Source organism: Opisthocomus hoazin, chromosome 28, assembly GCF_030867145.1.
Source record: "Opisthocomus hoazin isolate bOpiHoa1 chromosome 28, bOpiHoa1.hap1, whole genome shotgun sequence".
Taxonomy (NCBI): Eukaryota; Metazoa; Chordata; class Aves; order Opisthocomiformes; family Opisthocomidae; genus Opisthocomus; species Opisthocomus hoazin.
In genome coordinates, this window is record NC_134441.1 from 2911277 (window position 1) to 2932380 (window position 21104).

Here is a 21104-nt window from a genome sequence, read left to right on the forward strand (position 1 = left end):
CACCGTCCCGGTCTCCTTCACTTCCCTGCTCTGTGGAAAAGCTGGCTTCCAAGGCGCTCTGTCACCAGCCATGCCAAGACCACCTCACAAAGCCACCCACTCCGTCCCTTGGCAGCCCCTGCTCTGGAGCCCCGACCTGCTCCCAGGTGCAGCTTGTTGAGGGAGGCAGGTGGCTAATTAGGACCAAGACCAAGATGGGGAGTGGCCACATGCTCAGAGCTACTTAGCAGTCTCCTGTCTGGGTGTCCTTGTTTTGGAGCAACTTTGCTCTAAAAAATGTTCTGTCTGGGGAAATTTTGTTCTCTTGTATGTATGGTGAGGAGGTCTGCCATGATGGTAGCACAATGCAGTTCCCTGAGCAGAGTTTCTGGAGGCAGCAGGGCTGGCAGCTGACTGAGAGGGTGAACAAGCCTGCCTGGGGCTCACAACAGTGTTTTTCTCAGGTCTTTTTCCTCAGTGTAGCGATGGGACTTTACGCAGAGTCTAGCTGTGCAGCCAGTTCTTTGTAAATACATGCCCTGAAAGACCCAGAGCTACTATCAAGGCTTGGTGGGTTTGTATGGTCTCTTCTGAGTTCAGGCTCTGCTGATATTTCACTTTCCTTGCATTTTTTTTCACCTGTTCTGAGAAGAGCAACTGATTTTCTTTGGTAGTCTCCATTTAAAAAGCACCTTTTTTTCAGAGTGAGAGAGCAGGGCTGTGGCTCCCCTCTTTGCATTTATGAGATACAAGTTTGGCTTAAATAAAACGCAGCAAGAAAATCCAGATTGAGCCTAGACTTGCCAGGTTTGATGTGCTGAGGAAACTGCTTGCTCGCATTTTCAGAGGAAGCTAAAAAGCCTGGGCTCGCATGCTTTGCTGAAAGAGGGCAGGGTGTTGAGGCTGACCTTCTTCATGCTCTGTTAATCTTCTCTGTGGAATAAAATATTCCAGCCATATCAAAATCCACATGAGTTAGTGATAGTGAAGCAGAGAGGAAGAAAGAAGGACTATCAGCAAATGTGAGAGGAAACATGCTTAGTTATTGCTAGTAGTCGTTAGGCTTTGTTAAAGGTTGCTGAGCTAGCTGTGTGAAATGAGAAGTTCTCCTGCGTTTGGGAGGCGAGGCTCTGGGTATCAGCGGAGGAGCAGACAGCCTAGGCTGTGTCACATCCGAATGAAAATAGCTTTTGTGTCGGGCAGCAATGCTCTGCGCTGTTGGGAAGAAAATCACCAAGTCTGAGTTCTCCAGGATGCCGGAAAGCCAGTTTTATGAGAGACCTTGTTGACTAGGATTCTGCTGCCTCCTGCTTCGTTCACTTTGCCTAGTCAATGAATCTTATAGAGCCCAACACAAATTTGTGTAGTTCTTTAATAATAACATCAAGGTCAGCAAGAGTAATGACTGAATTTAACAAATGACACATGCAACAAACAGAGGGAGTAAAACATCATTGCACAGCACTGGCTGAACTGACAAACGTAATTCAACATCAAAACAGAAGGCTTGTTTCTTTTCCTTTGCTGCATCAGCACCACACAGAAGGCAGTGTTACCGACCGGTTACCCTCAGATCTCACCAGAGCTCTCAGCAGCCAGAAGTTCACCCCTCTCCCCAAACTAAACAGTGACAGAAGATACCTTCACACACCAAAGAGCAGAGAGAGAATTTGGATGCCTGCAAAGTTCATGTGGGTGAATGCTGCAAAATACAGCCAGCAAAAATTTGTGACATTTTAGCAATTAAAAAAAAAAAATCTGAGTCTATGTCAAATGCAGCTGCTTAGTCCTTTGAGGCTGCAAGACACACTGACACAAAGTTTTGCATGAGTGACAAACAGGAGTAATCAAAGTGACCTATTTAGAGCAAATGAAACAACTGTTTATTGAATGCCATCAGACATCTGTTTGTTGCTGTTTAGACCAGCCAATGTAGGAGCATGTGCAACTAGTAAACAGTGAGACCTGCTGAAGTCTTTGGAAACTGCAGAACCGATGGAGTGCCACTCAACTCCTTTTGATCCATAATGAACGTTTGCTTAAAAATTGGCTAGTGTGGATTGATCGCCTGTGTAACGTGTTTCTAGGAAAGTTTTATAGACAGAGAATACATAGGCTACCATAGATCAGTATATGGTACACCAGATGAATCAACCTCATTCACATAGCATTAATTGTCAGTGGAAGCTGATTTAAATTCAGGACCAAATTTTCAATTCTTGATTGGCTAACGTTAAGTTCCTAAGTTAATCTTTAGGGACTGGCATAAAAGGAGTAGGATTTTTAAAAGCACGTGTGGTACTTTTGGGAAGCCATTTTAGCAGCCACATTTAGGTTGATCCTAAACACAAGCCCAGGCACAAAGTCTGCCACCAAACGTGCTCTAATTTTTCGAAGAATCCAAGGGTCCACCAAAACCGATTCACTGGCAGCAGCACGGGTGCTCTGCTTCGGCATCCAGTTACCCCACACCCGTTTCGTTTGTCTCTACCCGCTACGTTCTGGCCATCTCCCACCCCAGATCGATGTGCAAAACTCTTTGCCAACGGATCAAGGGAGTGTCTAGCCTGGAGGTCTAGTGCTTCAATTAATGCTATGTAAAACAGGTACTCGTCACTACAGGAAATATTTGTACATTTATAAAAAAGCAATACAACCATAAAGAAAAAAATACAACAAGCACAGCTTGATACAATAACATGCCATGAAATGTCATTGGCTTTATAATAATTTACTACAACTTGAAAAATGTTCTTTTATCCACAATGGATAGGAAATGCTTCCATCTAACATATGGTAAGCATGCATTAACAATATGTACAACAAAAAATTTGGAGTTTGTGTTTTATTCATAAACTGGATGATTACCTAGGGGCTCTTTTATATTATTTTTCTAGCCTGATCTAGGTTTTATTTTGCTTCTTTAATACCGCAGGGTTTTCTTCCCTTAGCTTGGGGAGAATGAAAATTTCTATATACATCTGCAAGAAGTTAGCTTTAGTCACGGAGTGTACACTGCTTTTATTTTTTTCCTCAGCAGTAGATTTAGATTTATTGGTTAATTGACATGTAAAAAAAAAATTCTCAATGTTATATTGTTGAAAACCAATTTCCTTTCCCAACTTTTTTGAGATACTGAGGATCTGTTAAGAGAAACATCTATTGATCCTGTGTTACACTATTCCCAGTTTTTACACCTTTCATCATGAAACCGAATCAAACAGCTATTTAACTAGATCCCATCCATCACAAGAGGGAGTCCAACCAAACTTGTGTCAGGGTGCTAAAAGCTTCCCCCTCCCACCTGACAATCACAAAGTCGTCTTGTTGAACTAACCACGGCCTGTAGCTGATACAATCTGACATGGCGAGTAGCATAACTGTTGGTTTTGCTCCTAATTGGGGACTGCTCTGTGCTGCCCGCAGACAAAACAGTGGTGTGGGTGAATTAATCAGTCTTTTTGCAGAACAGCCAGCCTTGGCTGTAGATTGAGTCTTCAGATCCGTCGTGACTGACGTATTTATCTCATCTAATAGACAATATACTGACTTAGTGGTGGGTAAGGCTGGTGAATGACAGACTGACTCTGAGTCTCATGGTAAGGGTTCATTCACAAATGCCCTTACCAAAGGAGTCCCAGGTCAAGTCTCCACTGAGTCTTTTTTGTCTATTCCCTTTCCTCCTTGAGCATTTTTTTTTCTTTTTCCTTTTTTTATTTTTTGCTAGAAAAGCTAGAATTAATATTTCCAACAGCACTGAAGGAAGTATTTGGCAAAGCATTTCTTTATCTGGTAAAAAATTATATGAGAACCCTTAGATATTCATAGAACTGCAGCTACAAAGACGGTTTACCTCTCATGACTTCGCAATTTCCAGAGAGAGAGTCATTTCGTGAGAACTGATCCTGACAGTAAATGAGAGAGCCAGAGGTCTGACTGAAGTGCTGAGTGATCTCACCTATTTCTAGCACTGTGTTGCAAAGGCAGGTGCTCAGAAGGTTTGCTATAGGATAAAACATGTGCGTACACAATATTGTGGAATACAGTGGGGGTCCTATGAAGGCGAGGAGAAAGCATGGAGAAATGCAGCCAGTGCATTTCTTGGAAGACTGATTCCCATCTTGCATGTCCGATGTGTTGATTTTTGCCTTAGTCAACAACTGCTAATAGAAGTGATGTTGTTGAGAGTTGACAAGAGTGAGTAAGCACGCTGGCTCTTCTTCACTATGAGTTTGGAAGGCATCTGCTACTTATTCAGGAAAGGCAAACAAAAAATAAAAATCCATGTGGACACATTTCTAGGGCAAAAGAATGCAATTTACAGAAAAAACAGAAATGCATCAGTGGTAACCATTTCAAACTGACAATAACAAGGAGCCCAAGCAGACTGGATTTAGAGAAACTGATACACTTAACCTCTAGTTTATATCCAGAAACTTTACTTTTAAAATGGAAACCAGCATTAAATTACACTGCTGAACTGCAGAGCTATTAACTAGATGGACATAATTAGTCTAAACTGAATGCAAAGACTCTTCTGTCAACCATACCTTTCCCAGATTCCTTTGCCCAATTTTTATGAACTCCTCTGTCCCACTGGGAGCGCTGAAGGCTGACCTGTCGTCAGTTGTTCCTTGTCCGCAGGGGATGGGGTCAAAGCCTTATGGCATACTGACTGGTTTATTTATCCTTGTAATTCGTTTTCCTAGTGGCACTCCATTTTCATTCACCTGCACTTCCACATACCAACATACGCAAATCCAGACACCAGAGACCCATCCCTTCTCCCTTCCGGACCCTCCGAGATGACAATACCTTCCCTTCTTCAATTCACGGTCCATGGGAACAGCTGCCTGTCACCAATTCTTTTCAGACTGACAAGGGTTTCTGTACTTGCAGACCTGCTGTTGTCATTATTTGCTTGGCAGCTGGCACGCGAGTGAGATGAGATCAGCTTTCTGTCATACCTTGAGTATTGTACCATGAAGTTTGTGCAGTTGTCTCCAGGTAGCTAGCTGGGATGTCTGCACTTGGAAGAGTCTTTTGCAGTCCTTCCCTGGGTAGAATTGCCTTTCTGGAGAGCTTACTCTAGTTATTCATTCCTTTTTTCCAATGTATCCTGGAATCACCACAGTAAGGCACAGGGAAGTGTCGCGGACAAAGAGCAGGGAGAGCCTTGCTGAAATGGAACTCCAGTTATTTACCTTGTTCCTGCAGTCTCTTGGCTTTTCTTGCTTCGATAGTTTGGTGGCACTGATGCACAAGGGATTTTAAAAATAAAGAAAACTAAAGGAGAAAGATGACTACAAAGTCGTTTGTTCTGTTGTCACCCACTTCAAAAATGGTCCGGCTTCCTCTAGGCCCCTCCACCCCCCTGGAAGATGGATGTGATACAGTACTGCTGAAAAAGCCTCTCGAACGCTTCTGGAAGAGACGGGAGCAAGGCGGTCCCCCTAGACTGCTGGGCGAGGTGGGGGCCGAGATGGAGGGGGGGCCCGGTTGGGTGGTGGGGCTTGGGGCGGTGGGGGGAGTGGTGGGAGCGTGGAGGATGGGGATGGGGTGTGGGGTGTGGGTGAGCTGGGTGGAGGGGGGGTATAGATCGGAGCCGGGGGCGGGGGGTTGTAGATGGGTGCTGGAGGTGGGGATGACGGAGGGTATGCGTTGTTGAGTGGGTATTTGGGTGGGGCCTCTGTGTTCTTCACTCTGGTGAAATTGATGCAACGGCCCTAAAACAAAAGAGAACAAAGTGGAAAAGCACAGTTACTGATTGCGGCAAAGGCATCACAGCTGAGATACCTTCCTGGCTGCGTGCAAATCTGACGACAGTTTAAGTAGTCCTGGGCACACCGCTTTGTTCCCTCTCTTTCTCAGAGACGGATGTCGTAAGAGCAAGTCCTGCGCTGAGCAACCAAGAGGTTAAACCCTAACAATAGATTTTGTAGTGAAGGAGGATGAAATCCTCTCATACTGTTTTCGGACTCCAGGATCTTTAAACAGAGCCTCAAGTCACACTGAAGCTGCAAGAGCTGGCACGAGTGGTTCATATTCTTCAGAGCTGGCATCTGAGCCAGTGCACGACCCGTGGTCCCTGCCTCTGCAGATGCCTCTTCCCAGACCTCAGTCTTAAACTTCCGACAGCACGAAATCTGGACTTTGCACCTTCGGAGCCTCTCTCTTCTTCCAATACCTGCCTTTTGTGTCCTCTTTCTAATCATTTACCAACCAGGCAAAAGGGAAGATTTGTTTAACTAAGACAGTTTCTTGCTCACAATTTTTTCTGAAATACATCCATTCTTCATTAGGACGTCTTGACATTCTAGTGCTTGTGAGAAGCCAATAAACTGCTTTTCTCTCTCTTTGGTGCTAAGCTACAGTTTGTTGTACATTTTTAAACAAAACCTCTGAGCTGTTTTTTTTTTTCTCCTAAGTTCCACCTGCGAAAGATCCCACTGTAAATACTCAAATGTCAGAATCAGCACTATTGTATTATGGATTCATTCTTTTAGATATGAAATCATCCAAAAAGGCACTAGAGGATTTCTGAGTCCATACTTTGTTTTTGGATTTGGGAGCGCGAGCTTATTTTCTGCTTTCCTCTTTCGTCTCCCAAAGTAAATGTTTTTCCTGGGGAATAAATGCCAAATGGAGCATTGAGCCCATGCAGACTGGAGCCTATCTGTTGGGGTAACATCAAGCATTTTAATCCTCTGCAGGGCTCTGTATCCTCTCCCTGCTGTACCCAGCCCATGGACAAATGCTCCGCAGAAGCAGGACCCAAAGGGAGATGCTGGCAGAAAGGCAGAAGGGTGCCGGAGGAGGATTTGACAGGGATGAGAGGAGCTGGTTTGGAAGGAGCTGACACATAAAGAGATACAGACAGCTCCTCTCCAAAAGCTCTGCCAATTATATCATCATGCTCTGTGGATACGAAGAAACATCTGTCTGAGCCTTAGCTGTTCAGCAGAGGAAAGTGGATTCCTTGCTGAAGCGATGAAGTATGCAGAGCAGCCCACAGCTGAGTGCAGGCTGTCTTGTGCAAGCAAAGGTCGTTTAAGGAAAACAAAGACTTCACAGCGCCTTGAACTGCATCAAGTTCAAGATGAGGGCATCACCTCAGGGCTGCTCTGAGCACAGTGGCAGCTGAACCCTCTCTGCATGGCTCGGCCCTGGCCTTCTGTCAGCAGGAAGAACCTCTGGCTTCAACTCAGGCTCTCCTCGAGGAATCAGACTCTGGGGCAGAGCAGAGACCCAGGTAACGGTCATGAATACGCCCATGGTAATGCCGCTCTTTGAGGATTAAATCTTTCTTAGTTAAGGCTGGTCGTTACAGCACGAGAACATAGAGGGGAAGAGGGAGGGGAGGTTTGACCACTGCTCCGCACACTGCCCTACCATTAGCATCTGTGCAGCGGGGACATGTTCTCCATCCCTTGCACAGGACGAAATGGCAATACAAAATGAAGTGCCAGAGTGGGCAACGGCCTGACCAGAAACACTGCACTCCCTCTGCAGCATCCCAGCATCTCTGGTGCCGGCCAAAAAGGGGGCACCATCTGATAGGCAGGAAAGCCTGAGATAAGCACACCGCCGGCTCATCTCAGAGCATCCCTGGCTGTGCTTGCTCTTTGTGGGCTGATATGTCTGCTTTAATGTTCTTTTAATGCACTTTGCTGTGATTTTTAGTAAATATTGTAGGGCAGGCCTGCTGAGCGAGTGAAAGTCTGAACCCAAGATTAACTGATTCTACTCAGAACCAACCCCCGCCCCAAGAATGTTTTCCTTGTTCTAGTTCCACGTCTCCTGCAATGAAATTTTAGTAGTTTCAGACTATTACTTGCACTAGTTTTGTTTTCTTTATTTATGTTGAGAATAAAATAAACCCGAACAAAAAGCAGCAGTCCAGAAATCCCAGCCAGAGAACAAAAAGTTGCAATTGTTTTTGTGTGGAGAGATACTCTGTCTGGATGCTCCAGGGGTGAGGTTATGGTGCTGCTGATGCAAACAGAACTGAGCACCGCCCTAAGAGCATTCAAGAGGATGCAGTGAGGCTTAGAAATCTCTGGGTTTGGGGCAGGGGCAGGGCTTGAGGACTAAAAACCAACTAGTACTCACGGCAATACCCAAGGCACGGTCCAAAATGGTAAGAGAGCACATCCTGTGCATCCTGTGCACTGGCACAAGATTTGTTGATGAAAACTGGCTTGGACAGATCAGCAGTGCCATTCTTATAAAAAAGGTGCTAGCAATTCATATCAACGTATAGCTGCACTTGCTTACACTAGGTTTTGTAGTCAGCTACCACCCAGGGAGCCTGTGTCCATGAACCACTGCTTATATCCATGACTAATGCTAACTCCTCTTCTCCAATAATAGAGTTGCTTTGAAATTGAAGAGCTCTTTTTTCAAATGTGATTAAATCTCCGCTGTCCTTGATAACTGTGCTTTCACACGGGTTTGCTGGACGTGCTGTCTGGTTTGAACAAGCGGTCGGACTGGAGCCTAAGCCTAAGCTACTCAGACACAGACCAGAGAACAGCCAGCACAGGAGTGCAGACACGAGAGCCAGGCTCGACCCAGAGCTAACACAGCGTGTAGCTGTGCTATCGGATGCCTCTTCCCCATTCGCCAGTGCATTATGCTGGCCTAACATCAGAGTTCAAACCTTCTTCCCCTTAAAACAGGATAGAATCTGCCTTTTTCTCAGCCCAAGCGTGCTGTTCCCTATCTCCTCCTATTTCCTCTGCTGCCTGGGTCAGCTGCTCTGCAGCGAATTGACAGTGACCTGGTTGGCAACACTTTCTACTACTGTACAATCGGTAATTCTGCAGGGCATCCAACATCTGTGAAGGGCAGTTACGCTTTCTCCTCCTTTCACGTGAACTGACAGACCAAGGGAGTTCTTGTGTTTCATTGCTTGACATTTCTCTCACCCGTGCAGATGGGGGGGAGAATGCCAGATAGGAGTTTTCAGTCCAAATGGACTGAAATGGACTTTGGCAGCTACACTGCCTCAGAGGAGATGAAGAAGCCAACACCTCCTAGGGGAGGAGAACTGTCAGACTGCATGACAAGCAGATATCCAGGAAACAGATTACTATGCCATTGCACAGGAGAGGCAGAAAATGTTTTACAAGTGCCCTGGGTATAAATGCAAAGCAGACCCAGGAGAAAAAGAGCCACTTTAACCAAAAAGCTGGATGTTAAACAGGGCTTTCATCTTATATCTAGCAATATGATAACAGACACAAAAGCGCAGAGGTTTTGCTAGCCACATTCTGGCAAATGACCACAAACAAGTAAGCCTAGAGCTCTGGAAGATCCAGCTTTCTCTGAACTGCGTGGCAAGAAATGTGTTTTCCCACCTGTAATTACCAGAAGGGGGCCCTGATTCACAGCTGGGCTTTGTACCATGCAATTGCAATAGAAAAATAAAACATCAGCATCATGGACCTACTCCGTGGTTCAGTGCTATTTTATCTGGAAATCTGTCTGGACGAAGATCAAGTTGGCTGGCTAATCACCCATCCATTCAAGCTTTTACAAGGCTCTTCATTGCCAGCACAATTCGGTTCATCCCACAGATAACAGAAGCTGACGTGAGCAGTAGCAGACCCTCTAAATAAACGGGCCCAAACATCTTGTTCAGCCTTGGAATCTTGATGCAAAACCTGAGTGAGTGTCTGAGGTACTACAGGTAAGAGGAGCGTGGCCAGCAGGTCGAGGAAGGTTCTTCTCCCCCTCTGCCCTAGTGAGGCCCCATCTGCAGTGCTGGGTCCAGTGCTGAGCTCCCCAGTTCAAGAAAGATGAGGAGCTACTGGAGAGAGTCCAGCGGAGGGCTACGAGGATGAGGAGGGGATTGGAGCATCTCTCCTGCGAGGAGAGGCTGAGGGAGCTGGGCTTGTTCAGCCTGGAGAAGAGAAGGCTGCGAGGGGACCTTAGAAATGCCTATAAATATCTGCAGGGTGGGGGTCAGGAGGACGGGGCCAGACTCTTTCCAGTGGTGCCCAGCGGCAGGACAAGGGGCAACGGGCACAAACTGAACCTGAGGAAGAACTTCTTCCCTCTGAGGGTGACGGAGCCCTGGCCCAGGCTGCCCAGAGGGGCTGTGGAGTCTCCTTCTCTGGAGATACTCCAGCCCCGCCTGGCCGCGGTGCTGTGCAGCCTGCTCTGGGTGACCCTGCTTGGGCAGGGGGTTGGGCTGGGTGACCCCCAGAGTGCCCTGCCAACCCCGACCATCTGTGATTCTGTGATTCACACGACTCTGATTGTAGGAGGGTCTCAATGGCCACCAGTTAGCAGCCCCTCTTGGCTGTCCACCAAAGTGTATCATCCCGTTTATGTGTGCAAATTTAGATGGGGTGGATGTGGAAGATGGTGGCAGAACATCCATGAGGCAAGAAATTAACCCATTTCCACTAAATGCTACTTTGGATCCTTAAACAGAAGTCACCTTTCATCCCAGGAGAAAAAACTCCTAACCAGATTATACCACAGTTTTGAGAATAAGAGGAGCCAGTTCTAATTGTCTTTCTAGCAGGGGGACAGTAGTTGGAGATACAGACTGTATGAATGTAGGGAACAGACTGTATCTTAAAAGGCTGCTGTTTTGAACGCCTTGGCTAGGTTTTATTTCCCTTTCTGCAGCCACAACACTTCAGGGGGGAGAGTCACAGCTGTGCCTCAGAAGAGACAATTGAAGCAATATGGAGACATTATTAAATCTGAAATTTAGTGGAATCAGCAAAATCAGTGAGGGCAGTTCACTCACATTTTATGTTGTTTTTCTAGAGAGTAACGTTCGCAGGCATATGCATAATGAATTCTCCTTGGAGCAGCCTTGCTCTTTCACCTTCAACAGCTAATTATCTTAGGGATGATGGCAGGCAGCACTGCCTTCATGACAACAAAGCACTCGGCCGCGGGAGGCTCGTCTCCTCTGACCATGGGCCTTGCCCCATGAGCTCTTTGCATGTGGAGTGCAGTAGGGTTTGCACACTTGATCCAAACTTTTCCTTTTGTTCTTCACATCTGGTTGACTGAGGAGCACTGCCAGGGTTGAAAGAGAAGGGTGGGATGTGGGGTGAGGCAGACATTAGGCTGCTGAGGTCGTAGCACAGGGTGGTGGTTGCTGAGCGTTCAAGAGAGCAAGCCGGAGTATTTGTGTCTTGGACACTGATCTGGCAAGCAGAGACACAAAGAGCAGCAGATGCCTCAGCCAAGCTGTGGCATTTCCTAGGAACTCCACAGCCTTCTCCAAGCCACTTCCCACCTCCTCCTGCCTCTCTTTCTGCTTGATTCTGAGTCTGGAAGCTAACTGGGAGAAGGACTGTTACTTAGAGCACAGCGCACGACGCCCTGCCCAGACCTCTACCTGCACAGAGACATTGACTGGGATTCAGCACGTTGAATCCAGCTGCAGGGAGGCCAGACCGTTCTCTTGGGACACTGCGGTGTTTCTTTTCTTCTCTAACCAGCTAGCTCTCCAGCATCCACACAGCAAGACTCAAACTAGGAGGAAGCTTTGTTCTTTGTTTCATTTCAGCCCTGCTCTCTGTGGCTCCAGCTGTTCAGGGTGAGGCTCACACACAGCACAGCAGAAAGGTAATTTAGGAAAGGGAAGTCGGTCCCAGAGCAATGGCATGCCCTCCACGGTACTGAAAAGATATCTCTTTAACAGAGGAAGATGGAGCACATATTTCTGAAGTGAAGATGAAAAATGTTTCTGTTTCTCTTGGTTTCCTATCAAGCTGGAATTAATACCTGGAAAAATATCAACATTTTAAGATCATAAAACACTGGGACTGGCTTCTGAGCTGCTGGGTTTAAAGAGAGGCACTGGAAAAGATATGATCCGTAATGTTGTTTTGTACAGGTCATTAGTAATTCAAACTTTCCACAAACAATATACTGTTTTACCCTGTTGTTATGAGAAAGAGGAGAGAGAAATAAAAAGAAATACAGAAATAAAGAGAAGAGAATGAGAAAGAAAGAGAAAAAGGAAAAGAAAGAGAGAGAGAAAAAAAAAGAAATGTAAAAATTAACCTGTGATTTGATACCTGATTCTGAATCAAGCATGCACAAAAAATTTTAGGAGACAGTGGCCAAATGAATAAGAGGCAAACACTACATATATTAATAAATGTGAGAGTTACCACTAGTGTCTGCAAAGAGATGATTTACTAAACTGTAGCTACTTTAAAAGCAAAGCACATATACGATGAGAGAAATGAATGCTAACTTCTCCAAGCCAAGCCCTCCCTACCAAAGATCCCGGGTGCTCGATCTGAACTCAGTCCAGGCATGAAACTTCCCCAAACATCTGTGAGAGTGATGAGTGAGCAGAGAAGGAGGAAGAATTCAGAGTGGAGAGTCGCAGTGGATCTGACAGCAGCTCTGAGCCCCACAGGGAGAGAAAGGCAGCAAACTGGCAGTGTGCCTGTCCGCAGCTGGCAAGAGCCAACTGGCACAGACAGCTCATGCTGCCTCCCCTGTGGCTACAGAGAAAAAATGTCTACGGCCAATGTGGTGCAGATCCCCTCTTGCGAAAGTGGCCTTGGCATAGGGTGCTTTACAAAACCTCTCTCCGAAAATGCATCCCTTCATGCCCGGACAAAGGCAATACTGGGAGAAGACCAGGGTAAGAATAATCAGTATCTGCTTCCCACCAACATTTTATCATTTGGGAATAGCATTGGTTTGGGAGCTCTCAGGTTCCCAGGGGGTTTTGCTGCTCTGAACCTCAGGCTTCTACCAGGCGGCTTCTGCTACCTGGTAGGATTCTGTGAGCTTGAAATATCTCTGCCTCCATGACCTGAGCTGGCAGTGTGCTGCCTTTTAAATCACACAAGGGTGTCTGGAGATAGTTTTAGGGAACTGTTAACTAGCTTCTAGGCTTTGTTAGCCAGGCTTTCTCAGTGAGATCAGTCTGTGTTGAGTACGCTTGGTAACGCCAGGAAACACTGCCTCCTGCAGCAAGCATGCCAATTATACGGCTACCTCTGTATCTGTTAGTCACCAAACAACTATTAAAACTGTCTCATTTCATGATAAAAGATCACCGCAACAAAACCATTCCCATCTGTGTCTCATTATGAAATACAGAGCCTAGAACTCAGCGTTGCTCATAAAACCTACCATTTCCAAGGCATTCCTGCCACCTTCGCCAGTCAATAAATAATAAATTGGAGGCTTGACTTATTTTCTCCCAAAATTAAGAGGAAGACTTCAATTGATAAGACTGTCACTCCAACAGTGTTGGAGTAACCTGGTCTCTTGTTGCAGAGGCAGCACTGAAAACTATGGACTATTATCATTTACCTTAAAAGACCTTGTGAAAAGTACTGTAGAGTGATAAAAATTTAGAGCAAGATCCAGAGTCTTCTCTCGGGTCTCAGTACTACGCACGATCCTAGATTTGACTTTCTAACTCCCAGGAATGGAGTGGCACAAAATGGTGTTTCCTTCTGAAGCCAGTAAGGAGGTGGGATTTACCCCAAATGGGAACAATCAACACATTATCAAAACTAGAAACAAGTGATCTTACACATGGCCACTGAACTCCAGTTATACCAGAGGCAGTTTCCTACACTGCAGACAAGCATCTTGTCTAAATTCAGAAGGAAAAAAGAAGCAGAAAAACTACCTAACTTTCTTTGATGCCTTGATATGGTTTAGTCTATTCAGATGTTAAAGCAGTGGTTTGTATTTGTATTTATATGATCCTGTTCTGTTCAAGTAACCCAAAAGCAATATACACTGAAGGATAGAGGAAACTACTTTAAACATCACAAAGCATTGCAATTTTCACAGATCTTTCACAGTATTTTAAATAAGTAAGAGCTCATTTAGAGTATTAGCTCAGTCATGTTGGCTTATGACTAAGGCTTACATACACCTATGTATACAGCACTGTGTATCTGAGGGCCCCGCAGTGCAAAGAGTGGTTCTGCCAATTCGACCTCCAGTTGAAGTCTTACTCATGAGCTTACTCATAACTTCTCGTCTGTGCCTGGCTCTTCAGACCTACCGCAACCCAGATAATACCCATTGCTCTGCCAGCCTCCGGTTCTTGATATCTGTAACTACGTCATCCAGGACTGAACCAGCTGGGGAACCTACTGGAAAGAAAACATGCAGAGCAAACTCCTACAAACAGTGAAACAAGATGATACAGGCCTCTAGCTTGCCAAATTTGAGTGTGGGAATGAGCTTAATGGCCTCAATCTTTGGCTCGTGCCAGAGTTCGGGAGCATGGCTCGCTCAGTGATGAGTGGGCATTTGTATGCAAACTCCTACAAACAGTGAAACAAGATGATACAGGCCTCTAGCTTGCCAAATTTGAGTGTGGGAATGAGCTTAATGGCCTCAATCTTTGGCTCGTGCCAGAGTTCGGGAGCATGGCTCGCTCAGTGATGAGTGGGCATTTGTATGTCAGCGAACAGGCCTGATTACTTTTGCAGGAGCTAGTTTTGGCTTATTCACACTGTGGAATGGGTGTCATTTCCAGGAAGATCTGGTCATTCTTCCCATTGTCTTTCTGGAAAGAGGTAGCTAGTCTTGGAGAAATGCTGAGTGACACATCAAAGACACTGTCTCACACAGGACTGTAATCTTTCATTTGGAGGTTGAATAACAATGCCTACTGTGTATGAGGAAAAGAGAAAAATTCAAATGAAAAATGAAACACATTCTTTTGGCAGTGATAACTGGAACAACTAATCAAGGGTCGTGGTAAACATCCCTTTGGAGAGGAAGAAAGAGCCTGCGGGATCTTGCAGCCTGCAGAAATCAGTGATCTGGGGAGGATCTCTCTGGGCGCGATTTGTCTTTGGGCAAAGAAGACAGGGCATGGTTCAGGATAGGATCTTCCACAATGAGTATGTCAGAAGGACACAACTCAATAGCTGTTTTCACATTGCATGACTCAGGAAAACTGCCCCGTGCTGGGCAGTGCTAATGGCTCCAGGAAACAGGAATTACTGTCTGCTGAATACTGTCCTACCAGTATTTAGCGAGAAATAATTCCCGTCCGTGCAATCCCTCTTTACTAGATTTGCCTTGGCTTATGAGGCAGATATCTGACCGTCAATGTTAAAGGCATAACCTTGTAATTCTGTCTCGGGGAAATTTTGCCCTGGATCGAGATATGACTGGGAACTGGCTACTCTCTGCTTCAGAAGCAGAGGTCCGGCGGTTCGAGAGCCAGGTCTGGTTTTTACAGTAACGAGCAGTCTGCTTTGCACTAGTCCTGCAAGCTGATGAGCAGATCACCGGGCTTTTGGCTTTGGCGCTGTTAGTTCCAGGAAAAAGAGCTAATGTTTAGGTTAACTTTTCCATAGCTATTAACGGAAAACCACACAGCAATAGTATGTGTGGAAAGGTTACAATTTTCTTCTCAAGCTCTGCAGCCTATCAACAGAAGCCTGCTAGTTTAGACTTAATGATGGGTTAAACAATAGCTCTTTATTAGTGCCTTTGCATTTTTGAGTCTGCAGAAAGAAAAACCATCAAACAAGTCGCAACATGGCAACATATAGGGGTGTATGTGTGTGACTTGGGAGTATACACAGCTGGTTTTATTCTCAAGTCTGAAAAGGGAACATGGTCTAGAGTTTAAAGCAGAGGAATTTGAAATCATATCTCCTGGTTTCTGTTCTTTGTTTCAGGAGGAGGTTTCTATTCACGATATTGTGAAACAACATGGTGCGAAATCAGATAACTACCTTATATCTGAATTTTCTCATCTCTAAAGTAGACTCCTAATTTGAAATAAGAGAAGACTCTGGGGACTTTCCAGGATGATAGATTTTTCTCATGTGCTTTGTGATATTCATAGTTAATTAGTAATACCTAGCCTTTCCCTTATCACCATTCATCTTGGGTACTCCATAACGAAACAAATTTCATGACTTTCAGTGAACTCACTGGAGGTTTGTGTGGCAGACTTTGCTCCTCAGTATCCAATTATGAACAAATAATTATGGCTTTGGGGATATTTTCATTGGATTTGTGCACTCCAAGCAAAGGCCCAGGCTAACTGCTACATTCCTTCTGTATTTTTTGATATAGCTCTACTAACACAGCCTTTAGTTAAAAACAGCATTCCTGTGTCGCAGTAATACATAATGGGCTTTACAGTTCCTCATGAACCTGCTGATGGCTGAGTTTGTTGCAAGTGCATAGCACCAATGACTGGCTGTCAGCTGTTAACGCTGAAATAAATTGCCTTTGTGCTTCCCCCTGGTCTGTGAATCACTGGTGGTATGGGGTGAGACATAGGCCATGATTTACTAAGTATCAGTGCCTACTGCTTGTAGGGACATACAGGAAGGGGTTCGTCATTACTGGTAGAGTAATCTCTTTGCGAGAGACTGGGCTTTGGGTACCCACATGCCTTGGGCAAGGGGTGGCACACACAGTACTTGCGGGTTCAGTGGGACAACTACTACAGCAGCACTAAGAAGGAGAGCTGCAGCCCTGGCAGCAGAACAGCGTTACCCAAAGAGCACAAGGCCAGCTGGAGTTGCACTAGCCACCCGTGTAGGGTTGTTGCTGCCCTGCCATGCAGCACCATGTCTTTTTGCGGCCCTTACGAGATGCCACTTACATGTTTGCAATTTGTACGTGTATTAACAAGAACAGGTCAAGAAGCAGAGCCCCGCGGTTATTAGGACCCACACGTGTGTAATGCCAGGGACGGCTGACCAGAGAAGTGTGGCTCTAACACTGCCAGTGTTCTGCTTCACCTGTTGTGCGACACGCTGATATGCTGTGAGCCACGCTACCGACTGCCCCACTCCTAGATCCACTGTGCCTTGGTCTTCACGACTGCCGTCCTAACTCTTCAATTTGATACTGTTTGGTCTTTTTACCCTTTGTGCAGGACATTTGCCCAGGGTCCCGCACATGCCACATGCTTTCATGTCCAGGATGACAGCTTGACCAGGGCAAGCCAAGGATTGAATAAAACTGTAGTTTAAGTCATCCCTTTCTGTGCCTTGGACTACAGGTAAAGCATCTGCTGTCAGTGCTTTTGTTTCTGGGTGGCTTTGCGTGCCTAGCAAGTCCCTGAGGGCCTTCTGATCGCTGATGTAAGACCTAGGGTTCCCCTCACAAGTTCTCAGTGCAGATGGATCCAGACACAGTCCAAATTTTTCAGCTGGGGCTGCTGCTTATTTTTAGGAATTTATTGCAATCCCACAGGAAACTATGATCTCGCTTTCCCATAAGGATAAGGAGAATAAGTCCAGCCCACTGCTGGAAGCTGCATGAGGGAAACAACACAAATGCAACATCAACATTCACTCAGCAAGAAACACACATGGGAGGGATGGGTTTTCTAGACATCTGTTACAAGGTGATTCTCTGCATCAAAACTCTACTCTTTCTGTTACAGGAGTTTCACTTCCTGTGTTTCTACTGATTTTTGAGAACCTAACCACCTACTGAACAAATTTACGATATTTTCTGTGAGAATTTACATACCTAGACACTTTTCTGCATCCGGGTTCTATAATTCTACCCCCATAGCACAGCATTATTATCATTGCACTGCTCCAGCAAGGGTTTTACTCCAATAGTTAGTTCATTCACTCCACAGCTGCAGAACTACTCCATGCAGAGGAAAGTTTGAACTATGCTGTTCCATTGGCTTGTTTTGCCTTCTGCTCTTTAAAACAAACTAGGAACCCCTTTTGTTTCTCAGCTCATTATACCCAAGGCTGCCCTTTCCACGAGCCCCACCCACACAGGAATATCCTCCAAGCAGAGAGCCTGCCCAGTCCCTCCCTGCTCTGGAAATCTCAAGTCAACACTTAAGTGGGATAATTTCTTGCCTCAATTCAAATCACACTTTACAGTAAAGCTCAGCACTTGCGACAGTTTCAGTGCCGTACTAAAATCCGGACAAATGCTGCTTTGTACAGTTTCTCAGAGGAGCAAAATGCAGTTGTGCGCTTCGGACTAGGGAGGATGGGATGGGACGAGCAACCGGAGTGGAAACACAAGCATCCGCCTTTGTATCAAGAGGGGAGGTGGTACTGAGAGAGATGAAGAAACCCTCCCCTGGCAAACGAAAATCTATTCTGCAAGTTTTACAGTTAAACACACCTGACGGTCTAATTCCATGTCCCACTAGTCCAGAAGAGTATTGTTCCAGCAAGAGTTTTGCACTCTCCCCCTCCTATGGCCTGATCTCCAGAGGCAGTGCCTGCTCCGGGCTCTAACTCGTGCGTGCATGCACACATACATTCAGCCTTGCCTGGAACTCTGCACTGCTCCTTCTTTGGAAGCTGCTGAGGGAGAACTAGCAAGAAAAGATGTTCCTTAGGGTGAAAGGAAGATTTGAATTACAGATTATTCCAGCTGGTGTGGTAGGTCCCCTGTTTAGCATTCAGATAAATGAGTACTGCCACATTGTCTCAGGGTTTCTCACTGTATCTGTCTATACTTGCTCTTGCCCACTCTTGCCCCTTGCCTCAAACAAAGCTGAGATTCTGGTTTTATTTGACACCTGTACAGCACCTTGCACAACGGGTTTGATTTAAGGTGATATCTGGATCATATGAATACACCGCTATAAGGAACAAGCAGCAAAGCCCCAGGCTATGTGACAGCACTGTCCCTCTCTTTTTAGGTTAGATTTAATTTCCTTCTGTTGCAACACTGTGTGGGGAGTGAGAAACGACTAGTTATTTCCCAGATAAGTCTTTGCAAGCACACAGCTTTCTCCTCAAGTCAGGGGAAGTAATGGAAAGGAGACTTTGTTTTCTGAGAGTTTGAATTTGCCAGAAATAAAGACTCTCCCATTCCTCAAATGGCACAGCAGCCTATGCTAATCTCCTCTGTGAAACACCCAATTCTGTGCAGCAGATGAAAGGTTTTTCCAAGCATAAGAATGGACAGCGAAGAAGGAAGCTTTACTGTAACGTAGTAATGATTCAGGCTTCTTTTTTCTTCCTCTGCCACTTCTTAAACACAGTGACGATTGCCCACTCAGCTAGGAACGCTCAGGAGGCTGTCCCATACACTGCGAATCATGATCTGCTGAAACAGGTCAGCTCCTGACACAGGTGCCAAAGGTGGTGCGTGGACAGACTTGGCAAAGCTAGCTCCTAGTTCCCACTGAGTTTCTTCTTGTACCATCTCAGCTTGCAAAAGTAAAACAAATCATGTAAGAAACACTACCAGACTTCTACTTTAAACTATCTGAGCATCACACAGGTCTAAACTGTACAGACTTGAACCTCCAAACCCTGAATCCGTGTGCCATTAGCATCGCGTTGTAACCAGGTGAACCTACAAGCCCCTGTGCAAGCCTATACACACACCTGCAAACATAGCTGTCCCTGCCCACAGCCATGACTGTTGCTAATCCTTTAAATTTATTACTGAGTTTCAGCCTTCATTTTCACAAATGCTTTGGGAAAGAAAATAAAGATGATTAGCCTCATTTAGAGAATGGAAAAAAACTCTGAGAAGTGGAAGGTGATTAAATGGCTTGGGTAGGGTCACTCTGTGTGGCAGCGGCAGAGACTGGAGCGACTCTAGGCTTTGCCCCCCTGTCTAGTACCCAAACCTCAGATTTCCCTGCTGCCATATGAGAATAGCCCACAAACCTCCAGCTCAATGAGACATCTTATATCTAGAATTATAATAGCAGGATACAAATTAAAAGAGCTATCCAGGCTTAAGACTTTCAGACCACCATTGGTCAGGGTCGGACATTGGGACAGACTTCACTGTCCCCTGTTGCACAGCTGTGTAACTGGCCCCCGGTCAGCAGCACCGGAGCACATGCTCCAGTGATTCTCCAGAAATGTAGCAGAACATCATACACAGGAGCAAGTCCTTGCTTTGCAGAATTGAGACCTTCACAAAAACCGATGATTTGGGATGAATGGCTGATATAATCCAGAGTGGTCGTCTGAACTCCTGAGGCTGCACAAAACATTCACAGTGAAGCCTGAAATCAAATTAATCTGAGGTTTTGGCATTTCACTGTAATATAAAAACATTAGTGTGATTGTAGGGCAGATGGAGTTTTGTAAGCTTTTGTTGAAAAACAGTGCTTTTCTGCAGTGAAGATTCATGCAATTTGGCTGTAAATTTGTCTTATTTTGTACTCTGACTGTTCTGTTTATATTAACATGAATTTTTTATGTCAGCACATGCACACTCACACATTCTTCCTCTCATAGTAAAAAGAACAATTATGATTACTTTAATGGGGACATTGGACATTTTCATGTATTTCGTAGCCTCATCCTCTTGTCATAACCAACCACAATTTGTACCAGTACCGTATCACAGAGATGTAACAAGATACAAGCTTATGCGATTTCACCAGTACACTTGGAAAACTATACTAGTTCTGGAAAAATCTCCTCTCCCAGCATCTTCTGTTGATTTAGGTAGGATACATCTTTATACATAATTATGCATGGTTTAATGACATTTTTTCTCCGTATTTATACCCATTTATATCTATATTTACCTATACACACACAAAATGAAAATGCAGTTAACGCACTGCAACAAAAATTTTAAATGTAATTTGCTCCCAGATTGAGAAGTTCCTGGCCAGGTCTGAGCTTGAAACACATTTTAATAATCTCCTCACATTCCTGACAGAACAAAATTTATCAAGGAAATGCAACTGACACTTCAAAGAGACATTAATTATTTGGATCCCGTGCTTAGTGGGCAATTTGCACAAATAAGCATTCCCTTACTCCATTATAAAAGCAATGAAGACTTCTACAAAATATATATATTTTTAAATCAGCCCTATCTGATGATGCTTTGAATGTAAAAATAACCTCATTAATGCTGACAAGAATGCAAACCTAGTCTCTTGAAAATGTGAGAAGACCACAGGAATCCCATGTGACTCTGACTTCCTTGCCTTATTGGAAACATCTGTGTCTGTTGGTAACCTCAGACCAATTCCAGGTTTGACTCCAAAAAAAAAAAAAAAAAAAAAGTATTTCACAACCTTTTCACGCATCTCAGCTTCTCTGAGTGCACTTCAAAACAGGTCCTTTTGCTTTGGGATAAAAGATGCATTTTTAAAAGCCTTCTGCAAACTAGACCAAAGTTTCCTCCATGGTTTCTTCTTGCCAATG

General features: G+C 45.1%; 1 protein-coding gene across 1 annotated transcript in view; it reads right to left on the reverse strand.

Moving 5' to 3' along the window:
- Positions 1-1367: 1367 nt before the first annotated feature.
- The window catches only part of ANTXR1 (ANTXR cell adhesion molecule 1), a 109891-nt gene continuing 90154 nt past the window's right edge, over positions 1368-21104 (reverse strand). The window contains exon 18 of the mRNA XM_009936576.2: positions 1368-5705. Coding sequence (XP_009934878.2) covers positions 5433-5705 — 273 coding nt within the window. The 3' untranslated portion in view covers positions 1368-5432. The remainder of the gene's footprint in view (positions 5706-21104) is intronic.